This window comes from Colobus angolensis, unplaced genomic scaffold (assembly GCF_000951035.1).
Source record: "Colobus angolensis palliatus isolate OR3802 unplaced genomic scaffold, Cang.pa_1.0 Scaffold295, whole genome shotgun sequence".
Lineage (NCBI taxonomy): Eukaryota > Metazoa > Chordata > Mammalia > Primates > Cercopithecidae > Colobus > Colobus angolensis.
The window spans coordinates 581480-598401 of NW_012116210.1; the positions used below are offsets into that span (position 1 = coordinate 581480).

Consider the following 16922-nt stretch of genomic DNA (forward strand, 5'->3'; position numbering starts at 1 on the left):
TTTCAAAAGACCTAAACTCCTGGTTCTAGATAGTGAAAAGTCTGATTGTCATCAGTTGGTGGATCATAGAGGGCTTCTTTTACCTGATAATAATATACTTTGGCATCTTGCATTTAAACCTCTCAATATTAAATCATGTCAATATTATAAGAGTGGTAGATACATGAGGTTCTAATGTAAGAGTTCAATAATATAAGAGTGGTAGATACATGAAGTTCTATTATCGGGGACATAGGCCTTCCAGTAACTGTTGTGTAAGGTATCAGTCTATGTTTTTTAGTAGAGTGGATCTGATTGCCATCAATTGGTAATATCTTTGACCAAGGCCATCAAGTCAATTCAGTTAGCTTTGTTTAATGCCATTGTATTTGTAATACCTTATTCAATTGTTTTACAACTTGTCCATTGAAATGAGCTTTGTTTAATGCCATTGTGTTTGTAATACCTTATTGTTTTACAGCTTGTCCATCGAAATGAGTACCTGTATTACTGGAGATTTCTCCAGAAATACCCTATAAAGGAAACATATTTTCTAATAACCTGTTAGTTGCTCTTATAGCATCGGCCTTATGTACAATCAGAGAGCTTCTGTAGAATCATAAAACCTATGTTAAATGTGGTAATTGAATGAAATTCATCTGTAAGTGTTCAAATGATTCATTAGGTGCTAGAAATGTATTACCTGAGGTTTTTTATTATCTTACCAGAATTATGGGTTTGCCAAACCAAACATTAGTTATAAACCACTTTATCAATCTTAGAACAGTCACTCAAACAGTTTTTCCCCATAATTTGGGTCGTTTTATCTCTTCTATGATGAGTCATGGAGTGCAGAGCTTTTAATAATGGAAGCTTTCAGGAGTCAGGAATGACCAGGCAGCTGTCCAGGCTTTCCATGAGCCCATGCTTAACATTGGGTTTATATCCTTTTAAATAACAATTTTATTTCTCTAATTCAGGTGCATAGCACTTGTTTATTATATAAGTTATCATAGGTAATTTGACTTGGAATATTATCTCGTAGAGTTCATTCAAATTGCATATCTTAACAATTTCAGTACTGGCTGACCTACTGTGAAGATCTGCCAAGGCATTTCCTTAGTATTTAATTAATTCTTGTTCTGCTTTATGTTGGGTTAGCAGCTTTATGAACCAATGAGTTTCTTCCTTAGAGTTCTTGGACTCAGTTCAATGGTATGATCTTAAAGTTATCAGAAACTCGTACGTGTCAGAGTTCTTTACGTGAATCTCCTTGAGGACGTAACCCTTTAGGCTTATGGTTGCTCAGGAAAGTACATGAGTAAATAACCAAATATGAATGATAAAACTTAAAATGGCCATGATTAAATATTTGATGAGAGTTCATTACAGTGATGATGCAGTTGACAGGAAAATTTAATGATTTCTGTTGCATACAACATTTGAATATAATAACTAGAATGATGACTGATTGCTTTATACCAGAACTATCAGATTGCTATGAATTTCATACAGTTTCTGAAACACATCAATACAAAAGAAACTCAAAGTTTAGCATTACTTATTTGGCAATACTTTTCATATAATTTAATATGTCAAATAAGCCCAGTTAGTTTAATATCTGTCTTTTTATATGAGGAGAAACATTTTTTTGAATGCTTCTCCTTATATAGGAGACGTTTCAAGGGCTTGCCTGGAAAATCAAAGATGAGGTCAAGAAAAATACTTTACTAAGAATCTAATTTTGGGAAATGTGTCAAAAATATCAAATGTTTAAAATACGTGATTAAAATAGTGTCACAGGTCACTGTGAACAGTAGTCATTCATTTAACAAAAGTGAAAATTACAAGACTTCAAAGGTAAATACAGAAAGTTACATAGTTGTAGAGAGAAACCTTAGCTCTAAATTTTAATAGAGAAGATTTTGTTTTCTTAAGTGGTCAGACACCTAATAAAAGCAACATGGACCGCAGGAAATTACTTTGGTAAAACACAGAATCTCTGTTTCCTGGATCAATTCCTAAATGGTAAAGAAAAGCTTTTCACAATTTCCTATTAAAAGTAGACCAGTAGTCCAAGAAATTCTTACTGTTTTAATATAGGGGACCAAATTCTAGTTTTGTATTAGTATACTTTTGATATTAATGCTAGAAAAACTTGTAAATAATTCCCTTCTAATCTTACCTGGCTTTGTCACACATAAAATTCTTTTTCCAAGATTCATCCTTTGCAAACCTACAACTTTCTTCTGCATTTAGATTTTGTTTTATACTTTTCCTGTTCTCATCTTGGGATGACCATTCTACTTTCAAACAAAAATTACATTTTCCCTTAATGAAACAAAACATCCTCATACTTTATAGCTTTTGCTTACCAAAATCATGTATTATTCTTTTATACTTTATATAAAATTATTTCTCTTATTTCTAGTAATTTTAGTAATTTATGTATTAATTAGAATTCTGAACTCTTAATGACCTTAATTTCCAAAGGACACTAGGAAGCAAGTAATTGTGAACTATTTGTCACACTAGCCATCTGAAGATTTGCAAATCTATGAATCATAATATCTGGAAGCATGTACTTTCTCATAGCACAGTTTGTCAGTGTGGGGCAGGGCATGTTTACTAATGGCCCCACGTATCTTTAGTCTCTGTGATAAGAAACTGTAGAAGAAGCAAAATGTTATCTATCTTCTTTGGATTTTTGGCTAGGCCTATTGTTTGTGCACATTATTCTCAGCCTCAAGTTTCCATTCTTGATAATAAGAATGTTAAAACCTTCTGGTACAGGGAAGGCATTGTTCACATGGGACTTTTATCTTACCTCTATTTAACTCACTCGTTTTTAATAATTATGCTTGGATTGCTTAGCAAGATGGGACATCAAACAGCTAGTTATCATCTTAAGTTACTTTTCTTGCTGATGAATTTTGTAATGTAGAGATAACATAAGTTTATTTTACCAGTAAACCTAGGTAGGAAAAGTCATATATCTGTTAATTTTAATGTTAACAACTGTGAAGATATGTCTGTTTTAATCAAACCAATAATATTCTTATTTGCCAAAGATTGCCCAAGTTATGTGAACTTCAAAAATCATTTGGGTCATTTCCTATTTTTCTGAGCAAATACTTCATTTCTATAAGTGCTTATTTTTCTTTAAGTCAATTAAATAGCATTCTTATACAAATTGACAATATAAGGAAGTAGAAAATATCACACATATGTAAATATACATCATAGATGCAGACATACATAAACATATAAACAGAAACAGATCTTACACCTTTCATTTAAAACTTTTAGCCATGTTCCACATACAATAATACAACACTCATGAATGATTATTAAAGAATACCTGGATCCAAATTGTTTTTCTGGCCAGTGGAATAATATTCCACAAAAAGCTACAGCTTTTGAATGATATTTGTGAAAAAGACTTTAAGATGTTTTTACTTGCCTTCTGTAAAGAACCTTTTAAAGAGGCCATCTTTGATTTATCTTTTACATGCCTCTGCTTGCCAGTTAAAGAATGCATCCCATTGCTTTTGTGGCATTGGAATCCTTTCTTTTCTGATACACCTCACAAGTGAGCAATTTAATCTAGGTTAAAACTTCCCTATTGTGATCACTGTAATTCTAAGTTGTCCTTAGTAAGATTAAGGACTTTTTTTTTTTTTTTTTCCAAAAATACACAGGTTCTGGGCCTGTAATTCTTTATAAAGTTAGCCAGTGTCCCAGAAGGTGGAGTCCCAGACTCTTTAGATTTAGGGGAGACCACTTTGAAAAGGTACCTACCTGAGTCCAACAACTGGATCCAATCCAGTCCAATCCTGAGCCCCATCTAGTAAAAAATGCTCAAATAAAGTCAGCAAGCTCAAAACTCAAATTCATGCTGCTCTAATCAGAGGGATCAATGTGCACAATGGGCTGTGGCTCTTTGCATGGACACTTGGTGCTTCTGGAGGTATACTTCAGAACTCACTTTTGATGCCAAACTGCTAAAAGAAAAACATTAGACAGATTAATTAGAACAAAGGTTATTTGAGCAAAGAAATAACTCATGAATGAATTGGGCAGCACTCTCAACCTTAAAAGGTTCAGAGAGCTTCATCCACCAATGTGGGCATACAGTATTTATAAATAGAAAAAGGAAATTATATACAGAAATAGCTTTTTTGCTTACACCTTGTGTCTGCCTTATTTGGACATGTGTGAGCAGTTTGCAGCCTGTAATTGGCTCAAAGCTCAGCTGCTATGATTGGCCAAGATTCATCTACTTGTTGCAAGAATGAATACATATATGTGTGTGTGTATGTGTATATATGTATATATATACACATACATATACGTGTGTGTGTATATATACACATATATATATATACATATAATTTTTGGTTTTTTTTTTGAGATGGAGTCTTGCTCTGTCACCCAGGCTGGAGTGCAGTGGCGTGATCTCGGCTCACTGCTGCAAGCTCTGCCTCTGAGGTTCAAGTGATTCTCCTGCCTCAGCCTCCTGAGTAGCTGGGACTACAGGCGCCCGCCATCATACCCAGATAATTTTTGTATTTTTAGTGGGGATGGGGTTTCACCATATTGGCCAGGCTGTTCTGGAACTCCTGACCTCGTGATCTGCCCACCTTGGCCTCCCAAAGTGCTGGGATTACAGGCGTGAGCCACTGAGCCCGGCCAAGAATATATTCTTAAGGTGGGTTGCAGTTGGTTTACATACTGTATCAGCTTACAGTTCACTATGTACTCCGGCAGCTTTAGGCCAAATTTAATTTAACAGTAGCATAACTTATTTAAAAAAGAAATTTATCAGGTGTAGTTTATCCTAAAAAGTATTATAGATGCATTTGTTAATATTGGACTGAAGGTTTTTTATAAAGAAGTTATTTTTAAAGGGAAGTGTAATAAAGAGGAGATATACAGGTTAAATCTTATAATGAATATTCAAACTTGTGCTGTTTTATGTATTGGAATCTTGTTGTCAATTAAAATAAGTTTGAAATCGTTGCTTGGAACTTTCTTTTAAGGATTTTGTCTTAATGACATTTTGCCTGCATTCTGAAAACATGAAAATGTGAGTGTAATATTAAAAAAATAAAAATGCAGTGAGATGGGGGTAACGTGACATACTTTTTCTGTGATGAGTTTTGCAGAAATTAAAAAAAAAAAAGCCCTTACATATATTCTCTCTTGCTGTTGCTCTTTCTCGCTCTCTTTGGTTCAGTAATGCCTCTTATAAGAATCTATTCTAAGGAATTTTCAGAGGAGCGCAAAATGATTTAGGTACAAGTTACTGTTATTTGAAAGTATGAAAAATAGCAAATATCTAACAATAGGCTATTAATGAAATGACTATATCATGATGAAATAAGTGTTCACAAATAAAATTATTTTCTTACAAAATTTAAAGATATGGGAAATATTCATTAATGCTTTGTGGAAAAGGCAGAATACAGTTTTGTGTATGTATCTTTGTAGGAAAAAGATTGAAGGGCAATACATCAAAATATTTATTTCTGACAAACTGTGGATGCTTTTCTTTTCATTTTCTGAATCTCATTAACTATATATAATTATATAACCTTTATAATTAAAAATAAACCAAATAAATTTAGTATTTTAGATGATATTTTCTAATTTTTACCTCAAAATTCCTTTTAATAAAAAACTCAATATCCTCATACTTTTAACATATGCAGCTATGAATATAAGTATGTAATACTTTTATATAAAAATGGCTTATTTAATGTAAAATATTTGCAGTCAAACCCTTATAACAATCAGTTTTGACTAAAAAGCGGAGTCAAAGGAAAAGGCTTTGTTGACTTCTTAAAACTCTATTTCCTCATGAACAGTTTGGAGACTCTCAGTTTTCATTTGACTTACTACAACATAAATCAGCAGTTTATAGTAACTGTCTTATCTTATGTACCCTTTAGCAAAGACTTTAAAATGTGAAACCTAAAGGAAAGAAATTTATATGTAAATATTATCTCATGGATTCTTGTAGATAATTTTTCTATCCTATGTATTTCCACACATGGAATCCTATTAAGAGCAACTTTTCCTTCATTGGGAGGTGTCTAAGAAAGAGGACATGTAAGGAAGTTAGGATGTTGGTTATTTTTGCCACTGTTATGAATAAACTCTTATACTTAGGAAAGCAGAGCCGGGCGCGGTGGCTCAAGCCTGTAATCCCAGCACTTTGGGAGGCCGAGACGGGCGGATCACGAGGTCAGGAGATCGAGACCATCCTGGCTAACACGGTGAAACCCCGTCTCTACTAAAAACTACCAAAAAAAAAAAAAAAAAAAAACACTAGCCGGGCGAGGTGGCGGCGCCTGTGCTCCCAGCTACCCGGGAGGCTGAGGCAGGAGAATGGCGTGAACCCGGGAGGCGGAGCTTGCAGTGAGCTGAGATCCTGCCACAGCACTCCAGCCTGGGTGACAGAGCGAGACTCCGTCTCAAAAAAAAAAAAAAAGAAAGCAGAATATTTATTATGCCATTAAGGCTTTTTGTTCTGTGTTCATGAGGAATAGTCATCTAGTTTTCTCTTCTTTGTAAATGTCTTGGTTAGGCTTTGTTTTTAATGTTATTCTGTCCTCATTAAATGAGTTGAAGGTATTTCCTCATCTATTTTTTGGAAGAGCTTTTGAGTTTGTAGGATTGGTGTTTTTTCTTTAAATGTTTTAACAGAATTCATCAGTGCAACCATCTAGGTTTGGAAGGGGTGTGTGTGTGTGTGTTTATGTATAGTTTTTTGGTAACAAATCAATTTTGTTACAGCTAGTCAGATTTTTGTTTGCTTAGTCTGCTAGTTTGGATAGGTTGTATTTTTCAAGGAATCTGTCCATTTCACCTATGTTGTTGAATTTTGGGTATAATGTTTTTCATAATACTCCTATCTTTTTAATATCTGTGGGATCTGTAATGATGCCCCTATTTCATTTCTGATATGAGTAATTCTTATTTTCTTTTTGTCTATCAGTATAGCTAGGGTCTTATTAATTTTGTTGATCTTTTCAAAGAACCAATTTTGACTCTTTATTGTTTGCTTTCTGTTTCATTGCTTGTTTCTACTACTTAGTTTATGTTTACTTTGTAGCTTCTTAAGATAGAACTATAGATTATTTATTTTAGACATTTCTTCTTTTTAATGCAAGTATTTCAAACTGTAAATTTCCCCTCAAGCATTCATTTAGCTGCATTCTACAAATTTTTATATATTGCATTTTCATTGTTACTCAGTTTGAAATATTTTCTAATTTCCTTTTTGATTTCCTCTTTGGTCCATGTATTTAGAAGATGTTTAATTTCCAAATTTGTTTTTTCATATATCTTATTGTTACTGATTCTATTATAGTCAGAGAACATATTTATGCTTTTAATCAAATTTATTAACACGTTTTATGGATCAGCATTTGTCCTATTTTGAGGAATGTGCTATCTGCACTTGAAAGTCATATGTGTTCTACAGTTGTTAGGTATTGTTTTGTATAAATATCAATTAGACTAACATAGTTGATAGTGTTCGAGTTTATATCTTACTGATATTTTTGCCTAGTTTTCTGTCAATTACTAAGAAAAAGGCTTTTATATCTCCAAGTATGATTATGAAAGTGCTTGTTTTGCCCTTTAATTCTGTTAGATTCAGCATCGTGCATTATGGAATTCTGTTATTAGGCATAAACGTGCAGTTGTTACGCCTCCTGATACACTGACCCTTTTATCATTTTGAAATGTCCCTGTTTTATTTCTGGTAATACTCTTTGTCGTTAAGTCTACCTCATCTGATATTAATATAGCCGCTCCAGCCTTTATAAGCCTACTGTTTGTGTAGCATATTTTTTGCCATCCATTTACTTTCGACCTATAAAACTGTAATCCTTGGGATATCATATAGTTGGGTCTTACTTTTTTTATTTGTTTTTATAGTCTCTGCATTTTAATTGGAGTGTTTAGTCCATTAAAATTGAATGTAATTATTGATTTGGTTGGATATAAGTTTACTATTTTACTATTTGTTTTCTGTTTGACCCTCTGCTTTTTGTTTCTGTTTTTCTTTCCTGCATTCTTTTTGCTTTATGGACCATTCCTTCAAATTCTCCTTCAAGTTATTTATTAGGTTCTTAACTATGTTCTCTTTGTATTTTGTCTGTATGTGTAGTTACTCTAGGGATTACGTATTCTTAACTTTTTGCCAACTCTTATAGCTAATATTGGACCATTTTATTTTCATCATATAAATGTTGCAACTAAATTACCAAAGCAGTCCATTTACTGCCCTGTTCATCCTTAATATTATGATGTCATATGTATTCATCTACATATTTTATAAACACTGTAAGACAGTGTTACAATTTTTGCATTAGATAGGCATGTCTATTTAAATTAAATTACTAGGAAAAAGTAATCTTTTATATTTACCCAAACATTTACCATTTCTGATGCTCTTTATTCCTTCCTCAAGAATTTACTTTTCAACTGTTATTTCCCTTCAGACTAAAGAATTTCTCTTGCACTTTCTGTATTGCAGGTTGACTGTTAACACATTCTTATAGCTTCAGTAATCTGAAATGCATTTTGCCTTCATTCTTTTTTTTTTTTTTTTTTTTTTTTTTTGGAGACGGAGTCTAGCTCTGTCGCCCAGGCTGGAGTGCAGTGGCGCGATCTCGGCTCACTGCAAGCTCCGCCTCCCGGGTTTACGCCATTCTCCTGCCTCAGCCTCCCGAGTAGCTGGGACTACAGGCGCCCGCCATCTCGCCCGGCTAGTTTTTTTTTTGTATTTTTTTTAGTAGAGACGGGGTTTCACCGTGTAGCTCAGGATGGTCTCGATCTCCTGACCTCGTTATCCACCCGTCTCGGCCTCCCAAAGTGCTGGGATTACAGGCTTGAGCCACCGCGCCCAGCCGCCTTCATTCTTAAATGATACATTTTTGGATGTAGAATACTGGACTGACACCCATTTTCTTTCTGCATACTTAAGTCATTTTTTTTGTGTGTTTAATATGTCATCTGTTTCTCACTGCTTTCAATATTTTTTCCTTTATGATTATTTTCCCTCATATTTATTCCACTAGAAGTTCACTGAACTTCTTGAATCTTTTAAAATTTTTGTCTTGCACTAAATTTGGGAAATTTGTAGCCATTATTTGTTCAGAATTTTTGTTCCTAGTTTCTCTACTTGCCTTCTAATTACAATTATACATATATTAGCATATATTAGCCCTTTTAATATTTAGCCATCAGTCCCTGAGACTCAGGTTTATTATTTTTTCAATCCTTTTAGTCTCTGTTGTTCAGACTGACTAATTTTTAATGATCTGACATCATTTTCACTAACTCTTCTGTCACCTTGATTCTGCTTGTAAGCCTATCCAGGTTAATTTTTTTTTTAATTTTTAATTCTTTTTTGTTTTTTGAGACGGAGTCTTGCTCTGTTGCCTAGGCTAAAGTTCAGTGGCGTGATCTTAACTCCCTGCAACCTCCACCTCCTGGGTTCAAGCAATTCTCCTGCCTCAGCCTCCTGAGTAACTAGGATTACAGGTGCCCCCCACCATGCCTGGCTAATTTTTGTATTTTTAGTAGAGACGGGGTTTCACCACGTTGGTCAGGCTGGTCTCAGACTCCTGACCTTGTGATCCACCCACCTCGGCCTCCTTGAAGTGCTGGGATTACAGGCATGAACCACTGTGCCCGGCCCCAGTTAATTTTATAATTTCAAATAATGTATTTTTCAGTTCTAGAACTTCTTATTGGTTCTTTTTTTGATATTTTCTTCTGTTTCTCTGATGAGATTTCCTGTCTTATTCATTTAAGCATATTTCTATTTACATCTTTGCATACAATTTTAATTGCTTCTTTAAAGTTTTTGTCTGCTAATTCTAACATTTGAGTGACTTTGGGATTGGTCTCTATTGTCGTCTGAAAATGAGTCACATTTTTCTTTTTCCTTGTTTGTGAAGTAATTTTGTATGTATCCTAGTTATTGCTGTAATTACTACATTGTAGAGACTCTGGATTCTGTTTTATTCATCTGAAAAGCATTGATTTTTGTTTGTTTTAGCAGACATTTAATAGTTAGGTTCAAACTGCAGACTCTCATGGGCTGCCCTCAAATCTTTACTTATTTTGCCCTTAGCTGGTATTTTTGGAGTTTTCCCTGCACATATGTGGTTCCACAAGTCAGCTGTAGACTTGAACTGAATGTATGCACAGAATTTAGGACTCTTCCTTTCTGACTCTATCCTTTCCAGGATTCCTCCCTCACTTTCTAGTTGTTTGGTTACCTGGCACCTCATCCTCTGGTTCTTCAGACAGATAGACTGAGGAATTTTCATCAGAGCTTTAGTTGCTCTGCATGTTGTGACTGGAGCCTGCCCACAGGCTGAAAGCTGCAACAAACAGGTAACTAACTCACTTAGTGTCATCTCTTTTTCTGTGTTGATTCCCCTCTAGGATCAACCTGATTTCGATAATCTTCCAGTGCTTTCAGGTAGTTAATTTGTTGTACTATTGTTTGTAGCTTGTAGTTGTTCCATGCAGGAGAATTCCTCTGATAAGAGGTTAGTCAGCCATTGTGGAAAGTAATGTGGCAAATGTGGTATGTTGAAGTACAAGCTTAATAGTTATCTTATTGTTTTAAAATATCCAGAAAAGGAAGAGAGTATGATGTATATAATACACACAGACATACACACACACACACACGCGGAAAGAACCGTTTTTACTCCATAGTTCACTTAATAAAACATTGGAGCAGAACACATTTCCAATGTAAGTGTAGATAGTTTATTATATGTCAAAAGAAAATTCTTAAATTCATAAAAAACGTGTATGTGGAAATAAACCTGGGATTTATTGTGACTATTTTCGGGGATATTATACTAGCAGTAATTACATTTTAAAACCTAATCAGATGACTGAAATCTTGGACTGATTTACAAGTTCTGTTGTGTATTTTATAGGTAATTTTTTTTTTTTTGCTTCTGATGTATGTTTTGATTTGCTTCAGTTACCATAAGACAGAATAATTTCTGATTTTAAAAAAATTTGGGCTGGGCATGGTGGCTCATGCCTGTATTCCTAGCACTTTGGGAGGCCCAGGTGGTTGGATCACCTGAGGTCAGCTCAAGACCAGCCTGGCCAACATGGTGAAACCTCATCTCTACTAAAAATACAAAATTAGCTGGGTGTGGTGGCGCACACCTGTAGTTCCAGCTACTCGGGAGGCTGAAACAGGAGAATCCCTTGAATCCGGGAGGTGAAGACTACAGTGAGCTGAGATCGCGCCACTGCACTTCAGTGTGAGTGAGACAGAGGGAGACTCCGTCTCAAAAAATAATAATAATAAAATAATTTGATGGATACTTCCTAATAAGATTGTCGCTTTCTAGGAAATGTTCTTTTCATGATTCCTCTTGTACTCCATAGGTTCTTTGTGAAGCAGGAGGCAGAATCTGTGTTTGGATTTTACTTTCCCCTCTGTGCCAGTAGTTTTCCTCCCTGCTGTATCTCCTTTATATTTCTTTCTCTTAACCTTTTTTTACTTGCCTCTAGTTTTTAATTTTTTATGTGTAGTAGGAAAGAAAGATTAGGAATATTGATTACATTATTTGATTTTTTTCTTTATTACTACACATTTTTTACTTGCCTAGCCCTTATCTTTTCTTCTTTGCTGTTGTAGAATATTTTTAATGTTTTACTCAATGAGTTGGGAATTTGAAGAAGTAAAAGCAAGGACTCCATATACTCTCATTCTACTGGGGAGGTCCTACTTGTTGAATTTTTAGGTATTTCAAGATGTTCCAGTCAAGTGACAAGGGCTTCTCACAGTGTCAGAACTGTAATCATGATGAGACTAATGCGACTAACAATAGTTCTGGTATGTGAATAACCACTTTGGCATGTTTCCTTCACCAGAAAATTCTCTGGAGTATAGCAGTATCCTGTATTCTTAGTTAGAAATTTGGCAAACCACTTGGATGCTTTCAAAGGAGATTTTGAGTTAATCATGCTAATCAAAGAAGAAGAATATGTTTTAATCAGATGTGAAATTCTGTAAGATTGGTATATATACCAATCTGTAAGATTGGTATATATCTAGTTTGTAATGTGTTTGTTTGGATAATCTGGTTGTACTAAATCTTTAGAGTGATCCACTATATGGGTTCTTCTCTATATGATAACAATTAATTCTGTCCAGTTGGTTGACCATAAATAAGGTAGAATTTTCTACCCTTTTACCTTAGTTTATTCTTAAACAAATGGTGAGATGGTTATTGTTATGAGACTAGGTAGGCTGCTTCTTGTAATAATTGTTAATTTTTACGTATGATGATGACACGTAGATACTCTCTGGCTTATACTTGGGAAAACTTTGTTACTTGTGATTCTGAATAACACCCTACTTTTAAAAGTTTTTTTAATGTGTAGAATACCCTATTATCCAGTGTATAGGTTCCAAAGTTAAAATATTCCATTATATAAATAATAAATATATATTTATTAATATATATTAATAACACTATTAACATATTATAAAAGTTAAAATATTCAGTTATATCAACAGAGATTAAGGGATAGAATACAATTCACTGAAGTCATTGTTTTCATTCATTGCTTTAAAAATATTTTCTTCATTTTAAAGATGTCTAGATCTGTTTGCATATTCATGTTTTCCACTATCAATGATGCTTGTTTGTGTATTTCTTAAGTCATCTAGGGTTGCCATCTTAAAGAAGAGTAGCTTTATTTCCAAAGTGTTTTTCTAGTGTAATTAATGCAAACAGACTCATTATCTAGATGCAAGGACTTTAAAGAAATCTGAAAAACAGAAAACAAAGAACTTACCCAGGGCTAGAGTCCATGTTAGGTTTGTAACTAAGCTCAGTTTCATTTGCTGGCCTTTTATTTAATCCATACCGATTAATATTTTCTGTATGGACAAGTTTGGTCCATTAACCTAAAGATAATTTGTGAATAAACTCTGATGTTCTCCCACATTGTAAGTCTGGTATTTTCTTCATTGTAATAAAAAATATCATGCTATAGTAACTAATTCTTGCCCCATACCCTTTTTCTCCCCTTTAGAAAAATTGGAAGCTCAACCACCCACCCCAGGACAGCTGAGATATGGTAATGGTTCTATAATTGTTAAATATATGTTCATCTATCTTTTGGCCTTGAAATAACTGTATCATTCATTGATAGCACAGAAGAGTCAGTAAATTAAATCTTTCCAGATAGAGTGGATTATCCTGTTCATTATACGAAGCACAAAGTTTATAAACTTGGCTAAGGATGTAACACAATATTGTAAAATATCTAATTTTGTTAAAAATATCTAATATTATTAAAATATTGTTGCCATTTAGAAATAGAATTATTTTTATGATAAAAGTTTTCTTGATTTCCAGGAAAAATGATGTATTTACTTTAGTTTGAATTTAAGTTGGATAAATGCAGAACTAGAATTTGTAGACCCAAGGCTAGGTAGAACTGTTCTCTGGTGGAGAAAATGCTTCTGGCTGGCTGTTTGTAAGAATGAAAAAAGTAAAGTTTATTTAAAACTGCCTGAAGAAGGACCTTACTACAATGCTGCTAGTGTTCTTTCTTTTCTCTATTGTGATAGGAATAAATATTCAAGAGTAAATAAATATTCAAGAATATACCAAAATAATGTAAAACAAGTTTGGATGTTATTTGTAAAGATGGAAGAAGTGAATTATTTAACAGTATAGTGAATTAGAGTAGGTTGTAAATTAAAGCTAAATATGAAATGTGATTTGCTAACAACTGCGAATTTATAGAGTAGTGTTTCTGAGAGTAAATTGAAGAAGCCACAAATTAGTAGGAGATCATTACATACTAGAAAGCAAATTTATATAATTTTTAAAAAAGCCTAATGGCCAGTTATTTTTTTTCTCTGACAGGTAGAATGTAATTTATATTAGAAATTAGTAACTTTCCTCAAATACCAAAACAATTTAAGAATTCTTTAAGACTTCTCTTCCCAGTTAATTTGTTATGGTTCTCCCACCTTAGATTCATACAATCTGTAGTTTGTAATACTGTATACTATTATCATTTTTTGAGGTGATACTGAAATTTACTGTTTATATGGCTGTGTTATCATACCTAAACCCCTTTAGGGCTGGGAACCAAGTCTTATTTATCTTTGTATCTCAGGTGCCCAGTGGAGTGCCCTGTACATGTTTATTTAACTGTTTGAAAAACTTTATTTTTTCCTTTTAGTTAAAATAAAATTTAATTTTTAGGACATAGTTATATAGGCATAAACACTAAAAACATATATCTTATAGTTCAAAGTGATTATTATAACAGAGTGCCTTGGTTTTACTGACCAAGTGAAAATTGCTAAGATAGCAATTACTGTAATCTTAATTTAACGGCCTTATCACCTAATTTTAAGATATTTGTAACTGACTAATTTTAGAGATGCTGTTAAGTGAATTCCAAAATGCTAATTAATCCTAACCAGTTTCATCATCATTTTTCTGTACATAAGTAGCTTTCTCTTCACTGTAAATGTTTTATTTAGTGAATTTTTAGAATTTCATTATACTCTTTTAACCTGTTAAATTTGTAAATCTGTATTGGTTCTGGAAGCTGCTTTTCATAAAATTTTGAGTGTTCAGTAAATAACCAGATTTAGGCAATAAGTTAAAAAACTAAGGCTAGACTCTTTAATTGAAGAAAAAAAAATCCCATTTTGTTAATTTTTCGCTTGATTTTTACCACCTTTAATAACTTAAGTAATATTCTTTGTAATTAAAAATGTCCTTGATCTTGGACATTCTTACTTAAAAACAAGAAGAAATTTTAAGTGACCTATTTTATACCTATTATGTACTGGTTTATATAATATTGTATAGCTATAATAATATTGAATATAATAGTATTCTTATACTGTGTATAGTATTGTCCCATGGTCTTGGTCATTTATAGTGGTTGAGGGTACAAGTGCTTTTTTTCGAGTGCTTATTAGCCTTCCCTGCTAGGTGCAGAGCTCAATATAGTAATATCAAATTTTTATAACTTCTAGATTATATTTCAGTTATACTTTCTGTGGAGATAACTGCATTAAAAGAAAAAAAGGCTCTAAAAATTAGTAAACACATATAACCAGTTGGTTTAAGGGATTTTTTTTTTTGGACGTAGTATAAAACTCAGCATTTTAATGTTTGTTGAAAAAAGGCCTCAGTTGAACGGATGTTCACTATACGTTGGCAATTTTATAGATTAATTAGAATAAAGTCTTTTACCTATTCCCAGCTTTTAATCTGTTTCACAGTCTGCCTTCAATTCTCTCAATCTGAAATTCTCTTCCTTTCCAGGTTAGTGGTCTTCAGTGTAATGAAATAATAGTTTTTGAGCATCCACCATGCCCTCGATATTCTGCTGAAGATGTAAATATGAAAGAAATGAGAATAAATGTATAAAAATATGTAGGTATTAGTTCTTCCTAGTTACTTTTTTTTTTTTTTTAGATGGAGTCTTGCTCTGTCGCCAGGCTGGAGCGCAGTGGCGCAATCTCGACTCACTGCAACCTCTGCTGCCTGGGTTCAGGTGATTCTCCTGCCTCAGCCTCCCAAGTATCTGGGACTACAGGCACGCGCCACCACACTCAGCTAATTTTTGTATTTTTAGTAGTGACGGGGTTTCACCATGTTGGCCAGGATGGTCTTGATCTCTTGACCTCGTGATCCGCCTGCCTCGGCCTCCCAAAATGCTGGAATTACTGGCGTGACCTAATTACACTTCTAATATCTCAGAGCATTGAATGTATATACCCAATATATGAAGTAAGATGTGTTTTTGGTAGCAAGAGGTGAAGTTACAGTTTGATTCAAATCAAATATTGATTGTTTATAATTTGCAATGGCATTTAGGAATATTGATGAATTTTGAGGGGAGAAAAAGACTGCACATAGATGAGGTAATAAAGATGAGATAATCACCTTTTTCTAACATTTCTTTAAAAAAATTAGTGAGGAAAAGCACCCAAATAGCTTTTCTGACATTTGATTTAGAACATTTTCATTATTTCTAATACAGAAATCAATTTTATAGTATCAGACTTTAGTCATAAGAGAAAAAGAGATTGATGTTGGTAGCAATCAGGTAAAACGTGGTACTCGTGTATGTTTACTAACTTGTTCTCTTAATTGTATGTATATATTTGTGTGTGTGTGTTACCAGCAAGAAAACACAAAAGCCTAACACAGTTATTTTTACATATTTTATATTTTTTTCTGGTTTGTTTTGTTTTTTCCCAATATAGTTTCTCCTTGTAGCAGTAGCAGCATCTATTGGCTCTGGAAAATGAGAATCAAATTCTAGAGATTATCAAGTCTGTTTAGGATACTTTGATCATATCATCTGTTTTTGTCATTCTAAGTTAATAGAAATCTTAAAATATGTTTTTCTGTTTTTGATGTTTTTCAGTATTCATCCACAATGCGATACCTTTCATAGGGTTTGGCTTTTTGGATAATGCAATTATGATTGTTGCTGTAAGTTCTTTCTCTCACTGCTTCTATTTTGAGTTCATAAATTAATGTGGTCTACATTTTCCTAATGATTTCTCTATTGTGGTTATAAAGTTTTAATATAATGAACAAGAATATTTTTTACTATATCTCATATTAGACTATAGCTCAATTTTAAGGCATTATATTTATTAATCATTAAGACTTTAGGTAAAGCATTTAGACAAATAGACTTGGTAGAGCATTCAGACAGAACATTTAAGGCCTATATTATCCTATTCTAATTTCAACATTTTTAATAAAGAAAAATAATATGTAAAATGTTCTGATGTTCTTTAATGGTATTGGCAATTATCATCACATATATAGGTAACTATTTGATTTAGTTCCTTGTTCAGTTTTCCAATGTGAAAG

General features: G+C 33.3%; 1 protein-coding gene across 1 annotated transcript in view; it reads left to right on the top strand.

The window, feature by feature from the left end:
- TMEM65 (transmembrane protein 65) overlaps positions 1–16922 on the top strand; it is a 66936-nt gene that overhangs the window by 34629 nt on the left and 15385 nt on the right. The window contains exons 2-3 of the mRNA XM_011949272.1: positions 13087–13131; positions 16465–16532. Coding sequence (XP_011804662.1) covers positions 13087–13131; positions 16465–16532 — 113 coding nt within the window. The remainder of the gene's footprint in view (positions 1–13086; positions 13132–16464; positions 16533–16922) is intronic.